Source organism: Camelina sativa, chromosome 2, assembly GCF_030686135.1.
Source record: "Camelina sativa cultivar CO46 ecotype springtype chromosome 2, ASM3068613v1".
Lineage (NCBI taxonomy): Eukaryota > Viridiplantae > Streptophyta > Magnoliopsida > Brassicales > Brassicaceae > Camelina > Camelina sativa.
Window position 1 is genome coordinate 5,317,617 of NC_141881.1, and position 20,186 is coordinate 5,337,802.

The following is a 20,186-nucleotide window of genomic DNA, read 5'->3' on the forward strand; positions in this document are numbered from 1 at the left end:
TTTTCCTACCAACTAAATAATACTAGAGAAGACTTTAGACTTTTCTCATGGAGTTTGATATACGCTGATAAGCTTTACACTTCGACTTCGTGGCTTCAAACTGTTGACTTGTAATATTATGTAATGCGTACAAACAGAAGCAGCGAAATTTCAATGGCTTTAGCTTTGAGCTTTTCACATTAAGCTGCAAAAAGAAATTGGTTTGTGCCAAGGTTTGTTATTTTCGTCGAATAAAATATTAAAAAATTACGGTATGTACCATTTAATTAAATTTCTAATTCCTAAAAAAACATATAAGGTTGACTGCTTTGCAAAGCGTCACGTGGCTAATAAGTGTTTGATCGAGATACGGTCTGGGTAGGAGCGGCCAAACCTCGCTTTTGCGCACTACCTCCGCCATTGACGGCCTTTTCCGACCACAAGGCATGAGACAATCTTCCGCCAAGTATCCAAGTTGATCCACTGACTTAAATTCGTATGGGGTTGGGGGTAGAATCCTATGGTCAAGTACCCCTATGAACCTCGTCCATAAAAATGTAAGGTACAAGTTACAACGTATTCCACGACGTTTCTATAGTTTCCCTCTTCGTTCTTGTGTATGGCTTTGTAACCCGAGAGTAGCTCCAGCAACACGACGCCAAAGCTGTAAACATCACTTTTGGTTGTGAGCTGTTGAAGTTTGTAGTACTCCGGGTCGATATAGCCCAACGTACCAGCAGCGTGTAAGGAGAGATGCGACACATCATCTTCTTCGGTTGGACCAATTTGAGAAAGGCCGAAATCTGATACTTTGGCTGTCCACATGGCGTCTAGCAGTATGTTCGATGACTTTTATGTCACGATGGATGACTGGAGGCACAACAAACTCGTGAAGATAATGTATCCCTCGTGCGGCGTCAAGCGCGATATTGAACCGTGTTTGCCACGTAAGAGGGTCGAATCGAGGATTATGAAGGTGATCGGCTGTTAGGATTAGTGAACAAAGAATGAGACAAAACAAAGAAAGCTTGGAGGACAAGTAGTGCCAGCTCAGGTGATGACTCACGCCCAGGACCACAAGCTGCATCAATCCGTTTTTGCCGCCGAAGTTGTTAAAGCAAAAGCAAAAGGGATTTCGTCTTATTTGCTCCCTGCAAAGAGATCGAGTGATGTCACTACATGAGGCCAAAGAAGAGGCAACTTGTAGAAGCGGCTAGAAGAGGGAACTAGGTTTTTGAGCAAGCATCTATTTAAAGGAGGTGTATGAAATGAGAGAGAGATAAGAGAAACAGGTTAGGTAGAGAGAACATAAACAAAGAGTAAACTTGTGTTTTATGTTCTTGGGGAAACAGAGTGAGGGAGATTGAATCGAGTGAGCTTGTAAGGGTTCAGTGGGTGAGAGATTTCTTTGTAAAACTCTGAGATTAGTGGATTCCGGGAGACTGATCCCGGCCCAGACGTAGCTTCCTTGTTAACGGAAGTGAACTGGGTAAAAATTTGTGTGTGTGCTCTGTTCTTGTTCTGTTTTGGTTCCTGTTGTGTTTTTTAAGTTCATTCAAACAACCTGAAACAAGTTCATTTGATCCTCGACAGAAGCTTATTCAGACTAAAGACTTTAACTTGAGTCTCTGTTAAGCTTGTCAAATTGGTATCAGAGCGTTGGTTACGGTGTTTGGTGGTTCTGTAAAGTCCGCTAAAGCAGAGGAACCATGTCGTCGGCGAGGATTGAGGTGGAGAAGTTTGATGGACGAGGAGACTACACTTTGTGGAAGGAGAAGCTGATGGCTCACTTGGATATTTTGGGCTTAACGGTGGCTCTCACGGAAACACAAGACCTAGTCTCAGATCCGGAGGAGTCTAAAGGTGACGAAGGTGGAACCAAAGAAAATGGAAAAGAAGCAAAGGAGATAGACGAGCTTCTAGAGGAGAAAAGAAGAAAGGCGAGGAGCACCATAGTGTTGAGCGTTTCAGATCAAGTACTGAGGAAGATCAAGAAAGAGAGGACTGCAGCCTCTATGATCAAAGCTCTAGACAACTTGTACATGTCTAAAGCTCTTCCTAACCGCATCTATCTGAAACAGAAGCTCTACGGTTTTAAAATGAACGAAAACATGTCTGTTGAAGGTAATATCGACGAATTCCTTCATCTTATAGCTGATCTAGAGAATACCGGAGTATTAGTATCAGATGAGGATCAGGCTATATTGTTGCTTATGTCGCTTCCTAGGCAGTTTGATCAGTTAAGAGACACCCTGAAATATAGTACTGGAAGAACTAGGTTAACTTTAGATGAAGTTCAAGCTGCTATATACTCTAAGGAGTTAGAGTTTGGGTCAAACAAGAAGAGTATAAAAGGTCAAGCAGAAGTTTTGTATGCAAAGGACAAAACTGAGAACAGAGGAAGGTCTGAGCAGAAGGAGAAGGGAAATAAGAACAGATCTCGATCCAAGTCTAAGAATAGAAAAGGCTGCTGGACTTGTGGTGAAGAAGGACATTTCAAAAACGCATGTCCAAACAAAGGCAAGTCGCAAGGAAACAAGAAGGATCAAGGAAATGGCAGCAAGGGAGAAGCTGTGATGGTGAAAGGAAGCTCAGCTGATGGTACAGGGCTCTATGTGTCTGAAGCACTTTATTCTGCAGAAGTAAATTTGGAGAATGAGTGGATCATGGATACATGATGCAGTTACCATATGACTCATAAGAGAGACTGGTTTGAAGAGATAAGCGAAGACGTAGGGGGATCAGTGAGGATGGGAAACAAAACTACATCAAAGGTCAGAGGTATTGGAAATATCAGGATCAGAAATGAAGATGGATCAACAGTATTGCTCACACAAGTGAGATACATTCCTGATATGGACAGAAACTTGCTATCTATGGGAACATTGGAAGAGCAAGGATGCAGTTATAAATCCAAGAACGGGATCCTCAAGATAAAAGAAGGAGATCGTATCATTCTGGTAGGAAAAAGACATGAGAAGCTTTACCTTCTTCAAGGAAGACCTGAAACTGGTCAGTCTCTCGCAGTTGAGAGATCACAGGATGATACAGTCTTATGGCACCGGAGATTGGGCCATATAAGTAAGAAAAACATGGAGATCTTAGCTAAGAAAGGTTTTTTGGACAAGAAGAAAATCACAACTCTTGAGTTGTGCGAAGACTGTGTTTATGGGAAAGCAAAGAGAGTCAGCTTTGTCTTAGCTACACATGACACCAAAGACAAGCTCGACTATGTACATTCGGATTTATGGGGAGCTCCATCAGTGCCAATGTCTTTGGGAAGATGTCAGTACTTCATTTCATTCATCGATGACTACTCAAGAAAGACATGGGTTTACTTCCTGAAGCACAAGGACGAGGCATTTGAGAAATTTGTGGAATGGAGCACTATGGTGGAGAATCAAACAGAGAAGAAGATCAAGGTCTTAAGGACAGACAATGGTCTCGAGTTCTGCAATCACATGGAGGACAAGTAGTGCCAGCTCAGGTGATGACTCACGCCCAGGACCACAAGCTGCATCAATCCGTTTTTGCCGCCGAAGTTGTTAAAGCAAAAGCAAAAGGGATTTCGTCTTATTTGCTCCCTGCAAAGAGACCGAGTGATGTCACTACATGAGGCCAAAGAAGAGGCAACTTGTAGAAGCGGCTAGAAGAGGGAACTAGGTTTTTGAGCAAGCATCTATTTAAAGGAGGTGTATGAAATGAGAGAGAGATAAGAGAAAGAGGTTAGGTAGAGAGAACATAAACAAAGAGTAAACTTGTGTTTTATGTTCTTGGGGAAACAGAGTGAGGGAGATTGAATCGAGTGAGCTTGTAAGGGTTCAGTGGGTGAGAGATTTCTTTGTAAAACTCTGAGATTAGTGGATTCCGGGAGACTGATCCTGGCCCAGACGTAGCTTCCTTGTTAACGGAAGTGAACTGGGTAAAAATTTGTGTGTGTGCTCTGTTCTTGTTCTGTTTTGGTTCCTGTTGTGTTTTTTAAGTTCATTCAAACAACCTGAAACAAGTTCATTTGATCCTCGACAGAAGCTTATTCAGACTAAAGACTTTAACTTGAGTCTCTGTTAAGCTTGTCATCGGCGAGAGATCCATTCTCCATGTACTCGTACACTAAAACCCTCTCTTCTGGGTCTTTGTAGAAACCCAGAAGTCGAACAAGATTTTTGTGATTTAGCCGCGACATAGACTCTAGCTCGTTAACAAACGCTGAATCCTTGTCTGCTTGTCGGTTTCTCATCGTTGTCCCAGACGATGCAGGGTTTATGAGCTCAGCTCGTTTGATGGCCACATGACGTCCGTCTGACAAAACAGCTTGGTAAACAGAGCCAAAGCTGCCTACCCCGAGGTGAAACCGGACAGAGAAACCATCTGTGGCTTGAGCCAGCTCGTCAATGGAGAACTCCGTGAGCTGGCTAGGGTTCCCTAAACTAGCTACTCAGCCTCAATTCTCAAGCTTGGGTATGTTTATTTTCCTAGTATCATCAATACGTCCAGAGTCATGGACACGACATCGGTGGTGGCTTTTAGAGATCAAGAAACGGATGACTAGGAGCGAAGAAAACGTTCCAACGCATCCAACCGCAACAAACACAATGTTTCTTGTGCTCCAGGTTTTGTTCTTAGACTGTTGTGCCAGTGTAACGGGAAATACTCCATCCTTTCTCTTCAACTCGCAAATCATTAAATTTCTGCTACATAATGACTGTGATCCTGACAATGGACCGTACGGGCATTCTTTTCTACACGGTCCTGGCATTACCACTTGAGAAATTTGACCTTGGAACGGAGCGAAAATACCCGATTCATCAAAATTATCATTTCCCCATCAATATAGAGTGTAGTTTTTTGTGGCAACACCGCAAAAGATTGCCCCTTTGACGTATATTGATGTGAAATGAGTGTCTTTAAGCGTCTGTGGCAGATTGAAACTGTTATTATTGCTCCAACAATGTCTTTATGATAATGTAGCCCTCCCAAGAGACCAGAACTAAAGTCTTATTAATTTCATTCATAGTGATTTTTTTATTCTAGTTTTATTTTCATGGTCAACTCTTTTGAAACGTTCAACACTTGTTTCTTTCAGTGGCATCGCATCTAAACTATACTTAATTTTTGTGGTGAAAACAAATAATAATTTTATATGTTTCAAGTTTCATCAGGGGTGTATTACACACACACAACGAGTGTCTATAATCCCTTAGTTATTAAAACGGAAATACATTTTTTAATATAACGTTATATTTTGTAATATTTATAGGAAAAATGTTATTTAAACCATGAACTTTCAAATTTTGGTTATTTACCATGAATTTTGTTGTAGGCTATTTAAAACATCAACTTTTGTTTACTAGTTTTTTTAAACATGAAGTTTCGTTAACTAAACCAAAAAAAGACATGACGTTAAATCCAATAATTAACCTACTAACATACGTTACTATGTCGTTAATCACTCCATTACTGACAAAACGACGTCGTTTTAATACAAGTTTTAGTTAGAAAAAAATATCATTTAAACCATGAACTTTTAAATATAAGCCATTTAAACCATGAACTTGTAAATGTATGTCATTTAAACCATGAACTTTCAAATTTATATCATTTAAACCATAATATATGAAAAAGGTGATTAATCTTTCAAACTCTACTGTAGTGTTCTAAAACAAGATGATTAATCCTGAAGCTCTAGTATAATGTCCTAATAAATGAAAAAGACTCAAGACAAAAACAAAAAGACACAAAATACATGACAAAGATAAAAAAGAAGAAGAATGAATTGATGTTTTTCTTTCTCTTTCTCAGAATCGCATCATGAGGCAGAGTCGAAGAAAGAAGAGAGAAACTAAACTAAGGTTAAACGGGTTAACCGGTTAGGCTTATATACTTCTGCAGTTTCTAATAAACTAATCGGTCCGATTACCAAACCGAACCAAAATCCGATTATCCAAATCAATTGTGCCGAACGGTTAGGCTTTCTCTCTTTGGTTTGCTCTGATAACCAAAATTTTCAGGTTGTCTGGTTTTCATCGAACGTCCAGGGCAATTTCATGGTTTAAATGACATAAATTTGAAAGTTCATGGTTTAAATGACATACATTTACAAGTTTATGGTTTAAATGGCCTATATTTAAAAGTTCATGGTTTAAATGACATCTTTCTAACTAAAACTTTCATTAAAACGATGTCGTTTTGTCAGTAACGAAGTAATTAACAGCATAGTAACGTCTGTTAATAAGTCAATTATCTCATTTAACGTCATGTCTTTTTTGGCTTAGTCAACGAAACTTCATGTTTAAAAAAGCTAGTAAACAAAAATTGATGTTTTAATGGCCTACAACAAAGTTCATGGTTTAAATAGCCAAAATTTGAAAGTTCATGGTTTAAATGACATTTTTCCCAATATTTATATAATAAATTCTTACCATTTTAATAAATATTACAACTTAAAGTTATTATTTATAATATTATAAATATCTATATTAACATTTTTACATCAGTTTTATCAAAGAAGACTTGGAGTTGAAAAATATTTACATCCCTACCATTGTATAAATTAATAAGGAGCCTATAAATCAGCTACATTCGATCTTCTATCTTCCTAATTTATCGCATTCAATTCTATGATATAAATTCTTCCCAAATTAATGGCTAAAAATTAAGAGAAATACTTTAGAATAGCACACTTTTAAGTTTTTCTTCCAAAATTAGCACACATGATTCAATTTTCCAAAACTAGCATTTGTACATTGAGATTATTATTTAATTTAAATATTTTTTAAAAAAAATCAGATTCACGATCTTAGATCTCAAAGTTCCAGCAATACTTGCGGTGAAGATTTTGAACTCAGATCTTCATATCTTTTCAATTAAGTGTCAAAATCGATTGACTGAAACCAATACAATACAAATCCACATCAATAACATCTTCACTCACCAGATTTCGATCGAAGATCAGAGTTTAATTAAGCTACGACACTTCCGTCATCTACGATAGTGAATACGGCGGCGGAGAATCCTTCGAGTATAATTACGATGGATGATTGGGGAAAAGTATCAGCGGTTTTGTTTGATATGGACAGTGACGGTGTGTTTTGTAACAGTGATGAGTTTTACACTTTCCTCCGTTGATGTTTTTTGCTGAGATGGGAGTTAAAGTCAATGTGGATGATTTGTATTCCTCTTACCAGAACAAGTAAAAAGCTTTGGCAAATCAATTTTTGAATCTGTTTTCATGTTAATGTGTGTTTATATTGATTTTTTTGATTTCTTGGGTTGGGCAATGCACACCTGAAGCCATGTCATAAAGTTGTATCTGACTATCTGAGCGTTCAGGTTGCAACGGAGATGCTCATGATGTTTTTACGAAAACCATCCTGAATTTAAAAAGATCATTCCTAAACATCATTCAATCATTTGAGAATTGGTGTTCTGTAGAAGATTGTTGAGTGGAGGAAAATGAGGAAACGATTTATTAAGAGTAAGAGAAGTTCATCGTTGTCATTGGTTTCAATGCCGTCAACTTCTTTGGCTTGTAGTTTGCAGGTCTGGTGCTATAGCAAAATTAACAATTTTAAACTTGAATGTATTATGATCATCCTACTTCACTGTGATCTTGGATCTCCGTTTAAGGTGTCAATCATATTTGAACTTGAAGAACCTACAACTAGATTTTGCTACAATTTTTCAGAGACATACAACCTGCAAATCCAAAGTTTGCCATATAAATGCTGGTTTCAGACATTTAGGAAGACATTCATAAAATTTAAAAAAATCTTCCTAAACAATATGAAATCCTTCTTAAATTTAAAGAAATGAGTTTTGTCCCATCTTTTGTTTATGTTTTACTTTAATATATCACAAATTACTCCATTTATTGAGGGATAGTGATTTTGTTTTGTGCACATCAGGATATATATATATGAGTAATGATTTGATTTTTGTGAAAGCTATCATGAATTGTAAAGGTGTCATTCCTAAATATTGCTGAATCCTTCATAAGTTTAAATAAATGTGTTTATAACTCTCATTTTAGTGTTTTACTTTAATATGTCAAAGATTACCCCATTAGTAAAGGATAATAATTTCATTTTTGTGCATACCTTGGTGTTTACCAATATCAAGATTTTTATTAAATTCATCTTGATATATAAATTATTTATGAAAGTCATCATGCAATTCAAAGAATCCGTCCTGAATTTCGTGTAATCCTTCCTAAATAATCATTCATGAATATTTTTGTTTATTAGTTACATTTTCTTACACAGTTTGTAAATGTTTTGGGTTCGAATCCGATATATGCCACAAAGCCCACCTTTTTTTATAATGAAAACTATCCTGAATTTTAAAAGATCTTTCCTAAACATCAATCAATCCTTCCTGAATAATATTTTTCGCAACAAAAATGAAACAAACTTGTTTAATCCAAGCATTTTTTTTCTTTTCCACAGATCACAACATAAAATATCAGTCACAAATATATGTTTACAAGGCATTATCAAAACGTCAAAGACCAGTTAATTCTTATGAAAGAAAACAATTAAATACATACCCAACCTCTTTGGAAGTATCTATCACACTCTCTAAGCTCTCTTGAACGAGTATAGCTTTGATTGCCTAATCTAATCGGTTTCAATGTCAAGACTTGAGATAAATTTTGGATATGAGATAACAATCATGTGGTACTCCTGCTCAAATTGTTACTAGAACCTAGCATTATTGTATCCCTAAGTCTACTACTTTTTGCTTCATACTAAAAGCAACTCAAAACCTACAACCAGAAAATAAAGTTATTTGTCAATCCTCAATTACGCTGAAGGCTGAACCCATATTAATGGTTTTAAAAAACTCAAATTTGAATAGTAGTAGTAAAACTGTTTAACTTTGAATCCACCAAAATGAGTTCTAAATATCAAAATGTTTAGAACTTGATTCACAAGAAGTTGATGGGAAATTAAGATGGAAGTAAAAACTATAGAGCTTAGAGCATAGGTGATAACGAAAAAGAGCATAAGATACTAATAAACAACAGTATGTGCAAGATCACCCCAAAAAACAAAATCATGATCGTAAATCGAAACGTAATAAAGTCGAGCATCAACAACAAGAAAAGAGAGGGAGAGATCACCCACAATATGAATATCTGATTTCAAAGCTGACAAAGGATTGTGAATCTTACATCTCCGTTCTGGGATTTTGCTCTCGATGGGACTAGAGATTGAGGCAACAGAGTCAAATCATCTTCGTCGGGTAATCCGATTTTCCATTTTGGAACTCTATCTTGTTCATCGTCGTCATCGTAATCGCTCATCCTAATTTCTTTCCCCATTTTTTTCACACTCTCTTCTTTCTCTACGGATTTTAAATCGATCTATTCCTCTTGAAGCTCGAGCCTTCTCGATCGTCATCGTAATCCGATCTCCCATTATGGTAAAGCTGCTTCACCGTCTCCGATTAGAGATCCTCGCCGGTGAATCTGCGTCATCCTCTCCAATTTCTTAAGAACCATCGAGAAAGATGAAGATTTTTATAAAATATTTTAATTAATAACGATAGTTATTTTAATATTAAATTAGAAAATATGTGCTAAATTTAGAAAAAATAAGTATGTGTGCTAAGTTTGGAAGAAAAACCTAATTTGGTGCTATTTTTGAGAATCTCCCAAAAATTAATCTAATAATATAAACTTGGCATATTCCCAAATATATATGCGAAAATAAAATCCCTATTAATTGCTAATGGGTTCAATCTGTTGCGTGAAAAGGTGGACATAATCAACTTAATTTCTCAGCCTATAAACAGTATTAACCCTTATTCTCAAGTTAGCATCACCAATGATGTAAAAAGATGCACCTATTTGCTATGATAAAGTATATAGAGATGTCTAAGACTTCTTCGAGCCAAGAAGGGATCACCAAACCTGGGCAGTCCCTGTGCCTCCCATGCCCAGTTGAATGATAAGGTTGCGACCTCTATGTTCTTTTGCTGATAGAGAACAGTTCACAATAGCTGACCTTTTAAAGTTTTTATGCTTTATGAAGGAGAGCCAACAAACTCTTCTCTGGGTTCGATGCCTCTTATTTTTGTTTTTCTTCGATTCTTCAACTTCATGGGTTATATAGCTTCACGGATTTGGATTCGTATTAATGTAAATTTAAAATATTAGTGCTAAAAAGTATTCATCAAAGGTATTTTATCAATATTAAAATATTAGGCATGTTAAATTAACTTGATTAAATTAAAATTATGTAAAAGTAAATTATTTTGTGGTAGACTGCGGGTTAAATCCTAAAATGAACCATCAAAATACAATTATACTATTTTAAACACTAAAGCAAACAAACAAAATTAACAAACAAATGCAGCTTAATTTTTTATATTTTAATTTAAATATATGATCTCGCGGTGTACCGCGGGTTAAAATATAGTATATAAATCATTTTCTTAGAAATGGGTGCACATCTTAACAAATTTCTAACCAAATCATTTTATTATACCACAATATTAACATATTTAATAAGGTAAAAAATATACAAAATAAGACTAATAAGTCGTATATAAACCGAATTAACAAGGTAATAATCATTTATACCAAATAGACATAAACATATTTACATGACATATAATAAAAATAACAATTTAAAAATTATAACAATATATACGCTATATTTTGTTTATAAAAAATACAATAAAAATATCAACTCGTGCTCTAGCACTGATCCTATTCTAATAACCTACATAAAAACCTATCATACGTGATTAATCTTTAATCAGTGGTGATATAAAAAACTTTAAAGTACATATATAATTAAGTAGATATGATAGAACAAGAAACTGTCACCAATCTTATCAATTCACTAGGATTTAACCCGTGGTACACTACGGGACAATTATTTAATTTTATTTATAATGATGTTTGATTTTAATGGTATTTAATTTAGTAATAAAATTATATATTTTTAATTTTTAATATTTTTTATATTTAAGCGGTGATATAATTATTCTTAAAATATTATAATTTTATCAGGAGAAAACACTAAAATTATGAAATATAACTGTTTGTATAATGTATAATTAATCAGAATAATATTTTTTATTTATTTAAAATAATACTATTATTGTTTTGTTTAATATATAATTATTTAATTTAACTGATTGTTTATTTTTCAGTGTATACAATTTAATGATTATTTTATTTTTATTTTGGGACACATATATAGAAAACAAATTTGTTATCAATAAAGAATTTAGGTAGAATTAATTAGTTTCTATAAAAAAATTGATTTTGTTAATTTACCATATTTTACTTATTGCTTTTAGTGCAATTTTGTAAGAACTAAAATTTTAAATAAGCAAAATTAAAAGGGTATAACGAAAAATGTACTTCAAAAATGTATATATAGATGGTTTGAGTTCTCTATTTTACATTTAGGATATAGTTTTTAGGGGATAATGTTTAATATTTGGGGTTTTAGAGTTTAGAATTTTGTCATTTTATATATTAAAAGGGATATTTTTGAAAATGGACACCATGAAAAAATATTTTTAAAAGAAAAATACTTAGGTTCACCCCTAGGGGTGAACCTCTCCATTCATCCCTTCTTCTCTCAGCCAATCAGAATCTTCCATCTAATATTTCATTTAAAAAATAAATCAAAATTAAATTAAAAAGCAAATCAAATTAAGGAAACAAATTCTGTATACTTTTAATTAAGGAAATTTAAATATTAGCTTGGTTTAGATTTTTAAAATTAGAATAAAATTATATGTCGGTTTGGGTTTACAAATGAATTGGTTAGGGTTTAGATTTTACAACTAAAACGAAATTATATGTCGGTTTGGTTTTACAAATGAGGTGGTTAGGGTTTAGATTTTACAATTAGAATGAAATTATATGTCGGTTTGGGTACAAATGAGATGGTTAAGGTTTAGATTTTACAAGTAGAACAAAATTATATGTCGGTTTGGGTTCACAAATGAGATGTTAGGGTTTAGATTTCACGATTAGAACAAAATTATATATCGGTTTGGATTCACAAATGAGATGGTTAGGGTTTAGATTTTACAAGTAGAACAAAATTATATATCGGTTTGGGTTCACAAATGAGATGGTTAGGGTTTAGATTTCATATATGTTGGTTTGGGTTTATTAAAGAGCGGTTTAAATTTTTTTAATTTTATAATAATATATATAGATTTTATTTCTTATCTTATAAGGGGGTGAATGGAGAGGTTCACCCCTAGGGGTGAACCCAAGTATTGTTCTTTTTAAAAAGTGATATAGAAAAATGAGTATTTTTGAAAATCTTCTTCTAAAAAAAAATACTAAAAGAATATTTATAATAAATTCTCATTTTTTCAAGTTACCTTTATCATCTCAATTAATAATTTATTTAAAATGATGTGACCTTAGTTTTTATTTGAATACAAACTAATTAATAATACTCCTTTTCCTTTTCATGTTATTCATTTTCAAAAATACTATTATTCTATATATAAAACAACTAATAACTAACCCCTAAACTCCAAATACTAAACCATAACCTTTCAAAACTAGATCATAAATGTAAAATATAGAACCCAAACCAATGAAAATGTTCAATTTATGTAAAGAATATGTTAAAAAGAGTATTTTTAACCAATTCTCTTTTTTTAAATATAATTCCTTTCCTTTTTTGGGATTTATTTCCTTAATATATTTAATTAGCTTTTAGATGATCACAATGTTTGCGTTAGCTGCGAAACAAACAAGATGCTGTTACAGTCATAGAAGTCCAAAGCGTACACGACTGCGATTTCAAAAATCAGAACGGAATTAAAAAAAAAAACTCTTAGCGGCGAACCTAAGCCAGAATCCTCTCCGGCTCCGAGCTATGGCTACGTGTTCCCTCTGGGCGTCACCGTCTTTTTCTCCCCGCCGGCGATTTTGTAGCAGCTTATCTCACAGTCGCCGCCAGTCTCTACCCTCGATGTTCAACTTCGGTAAAAAGCGTATCTCACGAAGAGTTATCTGTAGCTACGACGAGAGCAACAGAGATCGGCCTCAATCTTCCGGAATTCAGGTCTACGGCGAGATCGAGAGGTAGGTAGGCCACCGTTTTGCGTAACTAGCTTTTTCACCTTTAAGCTCACTTTTGGCTAATCAATATGATTTTTCAGGTTATTGACTGAGACTGTTAAACAATCTCAGAGTAGTTTCGGTGGATCCTCTGATTGGTCAGAAGTTGAGGTGTGTTTTTTTTTTTTTTTTTTAATCTCAATTCCTTTGTGTGTAGTTGGATATGAACATTTTAGGATTTTACCTTCAATTGTTAATTTGACATCGATGTTGATGAATAAGTTTGAGAACTTTACTGCAAGTGTTGATGAAGTTTAAAATTAGAATTTGATGTTGATGTATTGTTTCTGGGAACGATGTTGTAAAGGGTGATTCCTACAATCTAAAGTCAAATTGAGTAGTTCAGATTAATTTTTTTTATATTTTTTTGTTCAGATTGTTTTAAACAATTCAGTGAACTTGGTTTAGGGAGCATGGGTGCTGAAACCAAGAAACTCGAGACCGAAGATGGTTGTTCATTTCATTGGCGGAATATTTGTTGGTGCAGCACCCCAGCTTACCTATCGATTGTTTCTTGAGAGATTAGCAGAGAAGTAAGTCTGTTTGAGGATACTTTATGTGATTTCCTGGTGTGGTATTTTTTCCTTCTTTTTTTTTTTTTGTGTAATTTTTGAAGCATTTTTTTGATAACTTATATTAACTATGTATCTGAAGGAAGGCCCATAAGATAAAATGAGCAAACAAAAAAATATACTAAGGAATCTGGCTTATATAATGTTGTGCTGTATTTAACCCATTTTCTCGCGCAGGGATGTTTTGGTTATCGCGACACCCTATGCAAGTGGTTTCGACCACTTCAATATTGCAGACGAAGTACAATTCAAGTTTGATAGATGCTGCCGCTCTCTACAAGAAACAGTGAGTATCTTTTTGAGGATCCTAGAGAAACAAGAAATCTTTTATTTGTTCTAGCTTGTTTATGCTCCAGGAAAACAAAAAATTGGTGTCAATTTGAATAATAGTTCCTTTGCTCTCAACAGGTGCAGGATCTTCCATCCTTTGGGATCGGTCATTCACTGGGATCCGTCATTCACCTTCTGATTGGTAACTAGGTTTAAATGGTTGTGAATGTCTAAATCTGATTCAGCTCATTAGTTTTTTTATTGAGTTGGTTTTCACTAGTCATTCAGGATCAAGGTATGCCGTTCAGCGAAATGGCAATGTATTTATGGCATTCAATAACAAGGTAAATGGGTTTATCTATCTTCCCAAAGGCAATCAAAGTCAAACATTCATAAAGCAATTATTCTGGAAAACACCAGATCATACTAAACCCTGTCATATCACCTCATTACATTGAAATATAAAACATTCCCAATGTTATTTCATCCCCTTGGCTCTCCCTCATTCAGATAATACAATGTACTCCACTTACATGTAAACCCTTGTAAGTGGAATCATGAAACCTGTAAGAACTAAGAAGTGATATATTTTTGGAACCCCTAATTTTGCAGGAAGCGAGCTTAGCTATTCCTTTGTTCTCCCCAGTTCTTGTCCCGATGGCTCAGAGCCTTGGACCATTGTTATCACAGATAGCAACATCCCCAACAATCCGCCTTGGGGTAAGGTTCTGATTCCTTTTCTCGGCTTTATTAAGATGTGCAGCTCTTCGCTAGTTTCTCAAGTGATAGTCTAACTTCTTTCTTTTAGTGACTGTGTTTGATCAATTTGTTTGCTAACTCAAGAAATTCCGTCATGAGTGCACTTACACAGTAAATGCTACTTTTGATATTTAACACATGCTTTATATCTTATATTCTCTTTCATCCTTCAAATACTTGCAGGCAGAGATGACTCGGAAACAATTAGAAACGCTTAGCCCTCCCATCATGAAGCAAATTCTTCCATTAGTGGAACAGCTCCCTCCCTTGTACATGGACTTAGTAAAGGGAAGAGAAGATTTTATTCCAAAACCAGAAGAAACAAGACGCCTTGTAGGTGAAACCCATTATGTTAATTGGTTATGTTTCATCACGGAGGCTTACCATCTATCATACTAATCGAGATTCTTGCTAATAATGTTCAGATAAGATCCTACTATGGAATCTCTAGAAATCTGTTGATAAAGTTCGAGGACGATTCAATAGATGAAACATCAATCCTAGCTCAGGTACTTGGCGTGGAATCATCCATAAGCTCAAAGCTAGATATGTCTATCCGTACACTGCCAGGGGATCATGGTCTCCCTCTGCAACAGGTACTCAGTTCAGTTTAAGGCATACTATTTTGCAACAATTATTGGAGCCATTGCCATGTAGATAGTCCAAAACTGCGATAAGATTAAATGTGTCCAATCTGGAAACACCAAACCTCACTGATCCGATTTGAGAGCTGAAAATGAGTCTTTGATTTGGTCAATGTGTATTTATTTTCAGAAATCTGAAACACCATTACAAGTCTGAAAATCCGAACTGAAACTACGATAGTAGTAGATTTAAACTGAACAAACCTTATATTGTAGATCTAAACTCGAACTGAAACGGACTGAACACCCGTAGTTATAATCAATTCAGAAAAAAGAATTTCTTCTTGATGAGGTTATAATGTTGAAAGTGACTCATTTTGCTGTCTGGGCAGGCTCTTCCGGATGTTCCACCACGAATGGCAGAAGCGGTGAATCGAGGAAGTGAGTTTTTGGCAAATATTGCCGTTGGGACTCCGTGGGAATCTATGGCTAAAGAGGTTGGAGGTTCGCTTGGAATGGACTCGAAAATCCTTCGTGCTGATATGTCCAAAGATCTTGCAGTGATCGTCGATGCAATCACTTCTTGGATGGCTTCAAATATGGGTCCCAAACTTCTGAGACCATAATAATGTTACACAAAGCATATAGGCGAAGGCTCATGTACACAAAACATAAAAGTACTTGAATAACACAGGGGAATGCATTTTATTTAATGTAATGTAAGTATATATAATAGCAAGTGTCTGGGTTGTACTTAAAAAAACTCGTGTCGATTGCATAATTTTTTGGTACTCTAGATCTCACACAAGGATGTCAAAAATAAAAAGAAAGATCACACAATGAAGGGTCCTGCCTAGTTGACGGACAAGTCACTTAACACTGGTGCGCACACTTGAAATAACTGGCCTACTATTCATGATACAGATACAAGCCAAGACCAAATCGAGCGCATGCTCTGCAGAATGCTATTTCCTCAGCTGCTGCAACTGGATCCTCAGTTTGATCATCCGTCGTTGTTACTGTCCCAGTTGATTCTCGATGTGCCTGCATTACATAAAACTTCAACAACCCATTCAACTCTCTTTCTCCACAAAACAACCTTCTATCATATCATATCATCAGAATCATAAAATTCGGACTTTGCTGGTTTATGCATTGCCGTAGATGACTTCATTCTACCAAAGCAGATGCTTATATTAATGTGAATATCCGTTAATCTACGGTCTATTATAAATACAGAAATATTTGTGTATGTATCCTTTGAAGTTCATCTGACTCTGACTGCACAGGACAGGAAAAGATTCAGAATCCTCTGACAGTAGTACAACACAAACACTTAAAAGGCTTTTAATTGGATTTATTGCTAAAAAATCGGTAAGATGAGATGTGACAAGAAAGACAAACAAAATTTTAGTCAAAATCAGACTAACCCCTCAAAAGAAAGGAGGTATTAGAAATTGAGAAATTTTGGAAAGAGCTTACCTCACCATCAGAGCCACGAATGGTGAGACGATAAACAACAGTGACATTACCATTCTCAGAGAAAATAACATCTCTAACTTCACCACACCAACCAGGAGCATAGAAGCTAAGCATCCGATTTGCATGGTACCTAAAAAATAAGCCAGAGCAAGAAATTAGTCGAAAGGATCCAAAAAAGGAAAGAAGAGTAAGTAGTAGTAGTACCAAGGGATAAAGCCAGAAGCAGCAGCAGTAGTAGAGGGAGGATCATGGCTCTTAACAATGTTATCAGGAATCTTCTTGTTAAGGTCACGAAGTATCTCAATCAAAGGCCGAGTAATTGAAGAAGAGGATGAGAATTTGTCCATAGGAACTACGTAGTTCGAATTAGGAACTGCTTTTTTCTTCGCGGCGTCTCCGCCGCTGCATCTGACGACTCCACGGTTTGCCGTTAACCGGCGAATAGCCACGGTTCTGAACGGGGAGAGTCCGCTGCGTGCATCGGTGGTGGATGGTGCGTAGATTCTGAAGGAGGACTGCTGCATTTGCAAAGCCATTGATTTTCGTGTTGGAGTTGGTGGAGGGATCAAAATTGTGAGACAGTTGGGGGAAGAGGAAAACGAAGAGAGAGTGGAAAGACAAAACTGTGAGCTCTATATGACGTGTCGTGCATTTAGTAGTAGGTGGGGTAGGTAGGTGGAAGCTCAAAACCAAACCAACCTTTTTTTTTTTTTTTTTTTTTTTTTTTTAAAGTCTTTTTATCTTTGCAAAACCTAACATTTTTATCTTTTTCATTAGAAAATAATTCTGTTTCGAATAATTCTTTTAAAGTGTTTTTTTTCTTTGTTAATCGGAAGAATCCAATGCTGAATTTCAAAAGAATCATCAATTTCTTGAATCCCATAGAAAATCCGGTTAAAGATGATTGTCAGAAATAAGCATTGAGAGTTTTTTTTTTTCCATCGAGAGTTCAAAGATTCTAAATTTAAGGCCATAAATAGCTGCTGGTTTTTAACTGGTTTTTAGATTTTGGTTTTTAGTTTTTGGATTTTGGTTTTTGATTTTTGCCATAGATTTTAGTTTTTGCAAAATCTTGAATGGTGACTTGATTAGTTTTTGGTTTTTATGTATAATAATTATTTTAAAAATAATAAAATAATGATTATAAATCTATACTATTAAATGGGGAGTACACTTAGGGATAAAAAAAAAAACAAAATTGACATATATCCATGTTGCCAAACATACCAATTTGCCTACATAATTAAACTAAAAAATATTAAACTTCCCTAAACCAATGGTAACAATTATAAAAGAAATAAATGATTAACTCTTTCATAAATAAACTTCCCTAAAAAAATAGTAATAATTACTAAAGAAATAAATGATTAACTCTTCCAATATTTTAGGAAACTATATTAACTATAAAAGATACATTCCTATATTTTATGAAATTATATTAATTACAAATAAGAAATTTAAATATTTGACATACCGTCACAATAAAAAAATTACAGCCAATAAGATTACAAAATGAAAATTTTAAATATTATAATAAAAATAAAATTATTTCTATTAACAATTCTTTGAATTTTATATAGTTATTAGAATTTTATAAAATAATAAGAGAGTTTTGCAATTAATAAAACTTATCATTTAACAAGATTTCCATAACAACTGTATCTAATTAATTTCTAATAGTAATATGAAAATAACTTAACTTTAATTTAAACAGATGATTTATTTTAAGAAATCTTGAAATAAATCAGATAATGTTTTTTAAAAAATATAAAGAAAGTTTGTGTAATTTCCATTAATTTTGTAGTAATTTTGTAAAAATTAAATAATCAAATGGAAAACATGGATATCCCATTAGAAGCTTTCTCTCTTTTTTTTTTTTGATAATTAAATACGGATATTCTTTTCCCAATCTCTTATCCGCTGGACTAATATTAATATTTTTCAAACGAATAATAATTAAAAAAATATTATATAACAAAACTTTACATTTGGTGGACACGGGATGTCCAAAATATACATGCCTATGTTTCTCATTTATAACTTATCTTTAACAATGAACCATATAATATATAATAAGAATAAAGAAGTCAATTAATTTTGTAATATTTTTATTATAACATATGATATAAATATACTATGAATTATATTTATATTTATGTTTGTTCTATACGGGAGTTTGAGAATGTATGTTTTTGACCGAAAATACAAATTGGTCCCATATTGAGAATGTTTTCTTTTATGCAACGAAATTTGAGAACGGGTGTAGGACATGATGGAACATGATAAAACGGAAAGAGAATTACGTCCATCCCTAAATATTTGTATTTGTCTCAAACGGGTTTTCATCATTGTTAGCGGTTATATATTTGATTTGATAGTTCACTAATTTAATAGAATCTAACCAATCATTTATCTGATTTAGTTTGTTATTAGTCCAACCATTATGTTGTTCCGAATTTTAAAATATTGGTGAACCCATTATTATTTTAAATTTTCAAACATTAATAAACTAAACCAAAAAAATCAAACTAAAATCTCAATTAGTATGAGTTTGATTATGACTACTAAAATAAATTAATTTATAAATATAACCCCGTATGTATGTGCGGGTCTGAACCTAGATGTAATTACATGCATAATAAAAAACGAAAATTAAACAATATCTTGATCTATACTATCTCATGATTCTCATCGGTATCATATTTAGTGTTAAAAAAGTCAATCTTAAATGTAATCAGTTAATTTAAGAATATATTCAAATAAATTTAAAAATTCAATAATATATTCCTTATGTTGCAATCCCAAATCTTGGTGGATATTAACTAATATGGACAAATCATAATTACATCAATCATCCTAATAATTAGCACTTTACATAACTACTCGACAATTACAAGATTAATTTTAATTTGATTTTATTTAGGAAAAATCATCAATAAATATGATTTCAGATTCACAAACTAACCAAAAATTAAAATTACAATTACAAAATTTGTAAATTCAAGATCCCATATATTTATTACTTCTTAAACTACTAAATCAAAACCGTAGACAATTAATATCTTACATAAGTATATATCATAAAAGTTAAATGAAATAGTTTAATAGTTTGTAAAATAGCTATAAAATTCTAAGAAGACCAAACAAGAAGAAAAGAGAAGGATATTAATCCTATGATCCTATCACACATATGCTTGGTCGGTTCTGTCACTGGCGGCGGCCGACGAAGCTGCTCTCAATCAACGATCAGATTTGTGTTCGTCATCGCGTCGGGTCGCGTCCAACTTAACTTTTCGTTGCACTCTTTAATTCTTAACGCTTTTACACTTTAATCCCTGTATTTAACAATCCTTTATATATCAAACGTTAATCTAACTTCATGTTCAGTTCACAATTAAAAAAAAAAAATGTTACACTCACTTTGATGCT

The 20,186-nt window shown here is 34.0% G+C and overlaps 2 protein-coding genes, 1 long non-coding RNA gene and 1 pseudogene across 9 annotated transcripts; 1 reads left to right on the plus strand and 3 right to left on the minus strand.

The window, feature by feature from the left end:
- Positions 1–326: 326 nt before the first annotated feature.
- LOC104750936 (serine/threonine-protein kinase-like protein CCR4) lies at positions 327–5,434 on the minus strand (annotated as a pseudogene).
- A 2,957-nt stretch (positions 5,435–8,391) lies between these two features.
- Positions 8,392–9,541, minus strand: LOC147948312 (uncharacterized). Its single transcript, XR_015577755.1, has 2 exons — positions 9,152–9,541; positions 8,392–8,743 (listed from the first exon to the last, which is right to left on the minus strand). It is a non-coding gene; the product is annotated as an uncharacterized LOC147948312 (long non-coding RNA).
- A 3,136-nt stretch (positions 9,542–12,677) lies between these two features.
- Positions 12,678–16,324, plus strand: LOC104722481 (uncharacterized). 6 transcript variants are annotated; one of them, XR_015577749.1, is made up of 10 exons: positions 12,678–13,054; positions 13,132–13,201; positions 13,499–13,623; positions 13,840–13,948; positions 14,071–14,134; positions 14,213–14,276; positions 14,545–14,652; positions 14,875–15,028; positions 15,117–15,287; positions 15,668–15,803. XR_015577749.1 is itself a non-coding variant. In XM_087480862.1 (10 exons), the coding sequence occupies exons 4-10, from the start codon at positions 13,924–13,926 to the stop codon at positions 15,899–15,901; spliced, it is 816 nt and encodes a 271-aa protein (XP_087336988.1). In that variant the 5' UTR covers positions 12,678–13,054; positions 13,132–13,201; positions 13,499–13,623; positions 13,840–13,923; the 3' UTR covers positions 15,902–16,324. The 6 variants fall into 6 exon arrangements, 4 of the variants coding, with proteins under 4 accessions (XP_087336988.1, XP_010438950.2, XP_087336986.1 ...); XR_015577747.1 differs by having other exon boundaries at positions 14,221–14,276; XM_087480862.1 differs by having other exon boundaries at positions 14,875–15,024; positions 15,668–16,324.
- LOC104722491 (DNA repair RAD52-like protein 2, chloroplastic) lies at positions 15,962–17,439 on the minus strand. 2 transcript variants are annotated; one of them, XM_019234903.2, is made up of 3 exons: positions 16,962–17,439; positions 16,758–16,887; positions 15,962–16,319 (listed from the first exon to the last, which is right to left on the minus strand). In XM_019234903.2, the coding sequence occupies exons 1-3, from the start codon at positions 17,291–17,293 to the stop codon at positions 16,185–16,187; spliced, it is 597 nt and encodes a 198-aa protein (XP_019090448.1). In that variant the 5' UTR covers positions 17,294–17,439; the 3' UTR covers positions 15,962–16,184. The 2 variants fall into 2 exon arrangements, with proteins under 2 accessions (XP_019090448.1, XP_019090440.1); XM_019234895.2 differs by having other exon boundaries at positions 15,962–16,334; positions 16,962–17,389.
- Positions 17,440–20,186: the final 2,747 nt, after the last annotated feature.

What these genes read in the sequence shown, in the direction of transcription:
- LOC104722481 (XM_010440648.2), top strand. Translation starts at nt 12,846, where the DNA reads ATGGCTACGTGTTCCCTCTGGGCGTCACCGTCTTTTTCTCCCCGCCGG. An exon ending in GCCGCTCTCTACAAGAAACA is followed by an intron (nt 13,949 to 14,070) that starts GTGAGTATCTTT and finishes TGCTCTCAACAG; the next exon opens with GTGCAGGATCTTCCATCCTT. An exon ending in CGTCATTCACCTTCTGATTG is followed by an intron (nt 14,135 to 14,220) that starts GTAACTAGGTTT and finishes CTAGTCATTCAG; the next exon opens with GATCAAGGTATGCCGTTCAG.
- LOC104722491 (XM_019234895.2), bottom strand. Translation starts at nt 17,293, where the DNA reads ATGGCTTTGCAAATGCAGCAGTCCTCCTTCAGAATCTACGCACCATCC. An exon ending in GCTTCTGGCTTTATCCCTTG is followed by an intron (nt 16,888 to 16,961) that starts GTACTACTACTA and finishes CTTATTTTTTAG; the next exon opens with GTACCATGCAAATCGGATGC. An exon ending in TTCGTGGCTCTGATGGTGAG is followed by an intron (nt 16,335 to 16,757) that starts GTAAGCTCTTTC and finishes GGGTTGTTGAAG; the next exon opens with TTTTATGTAATGCAGGCACA.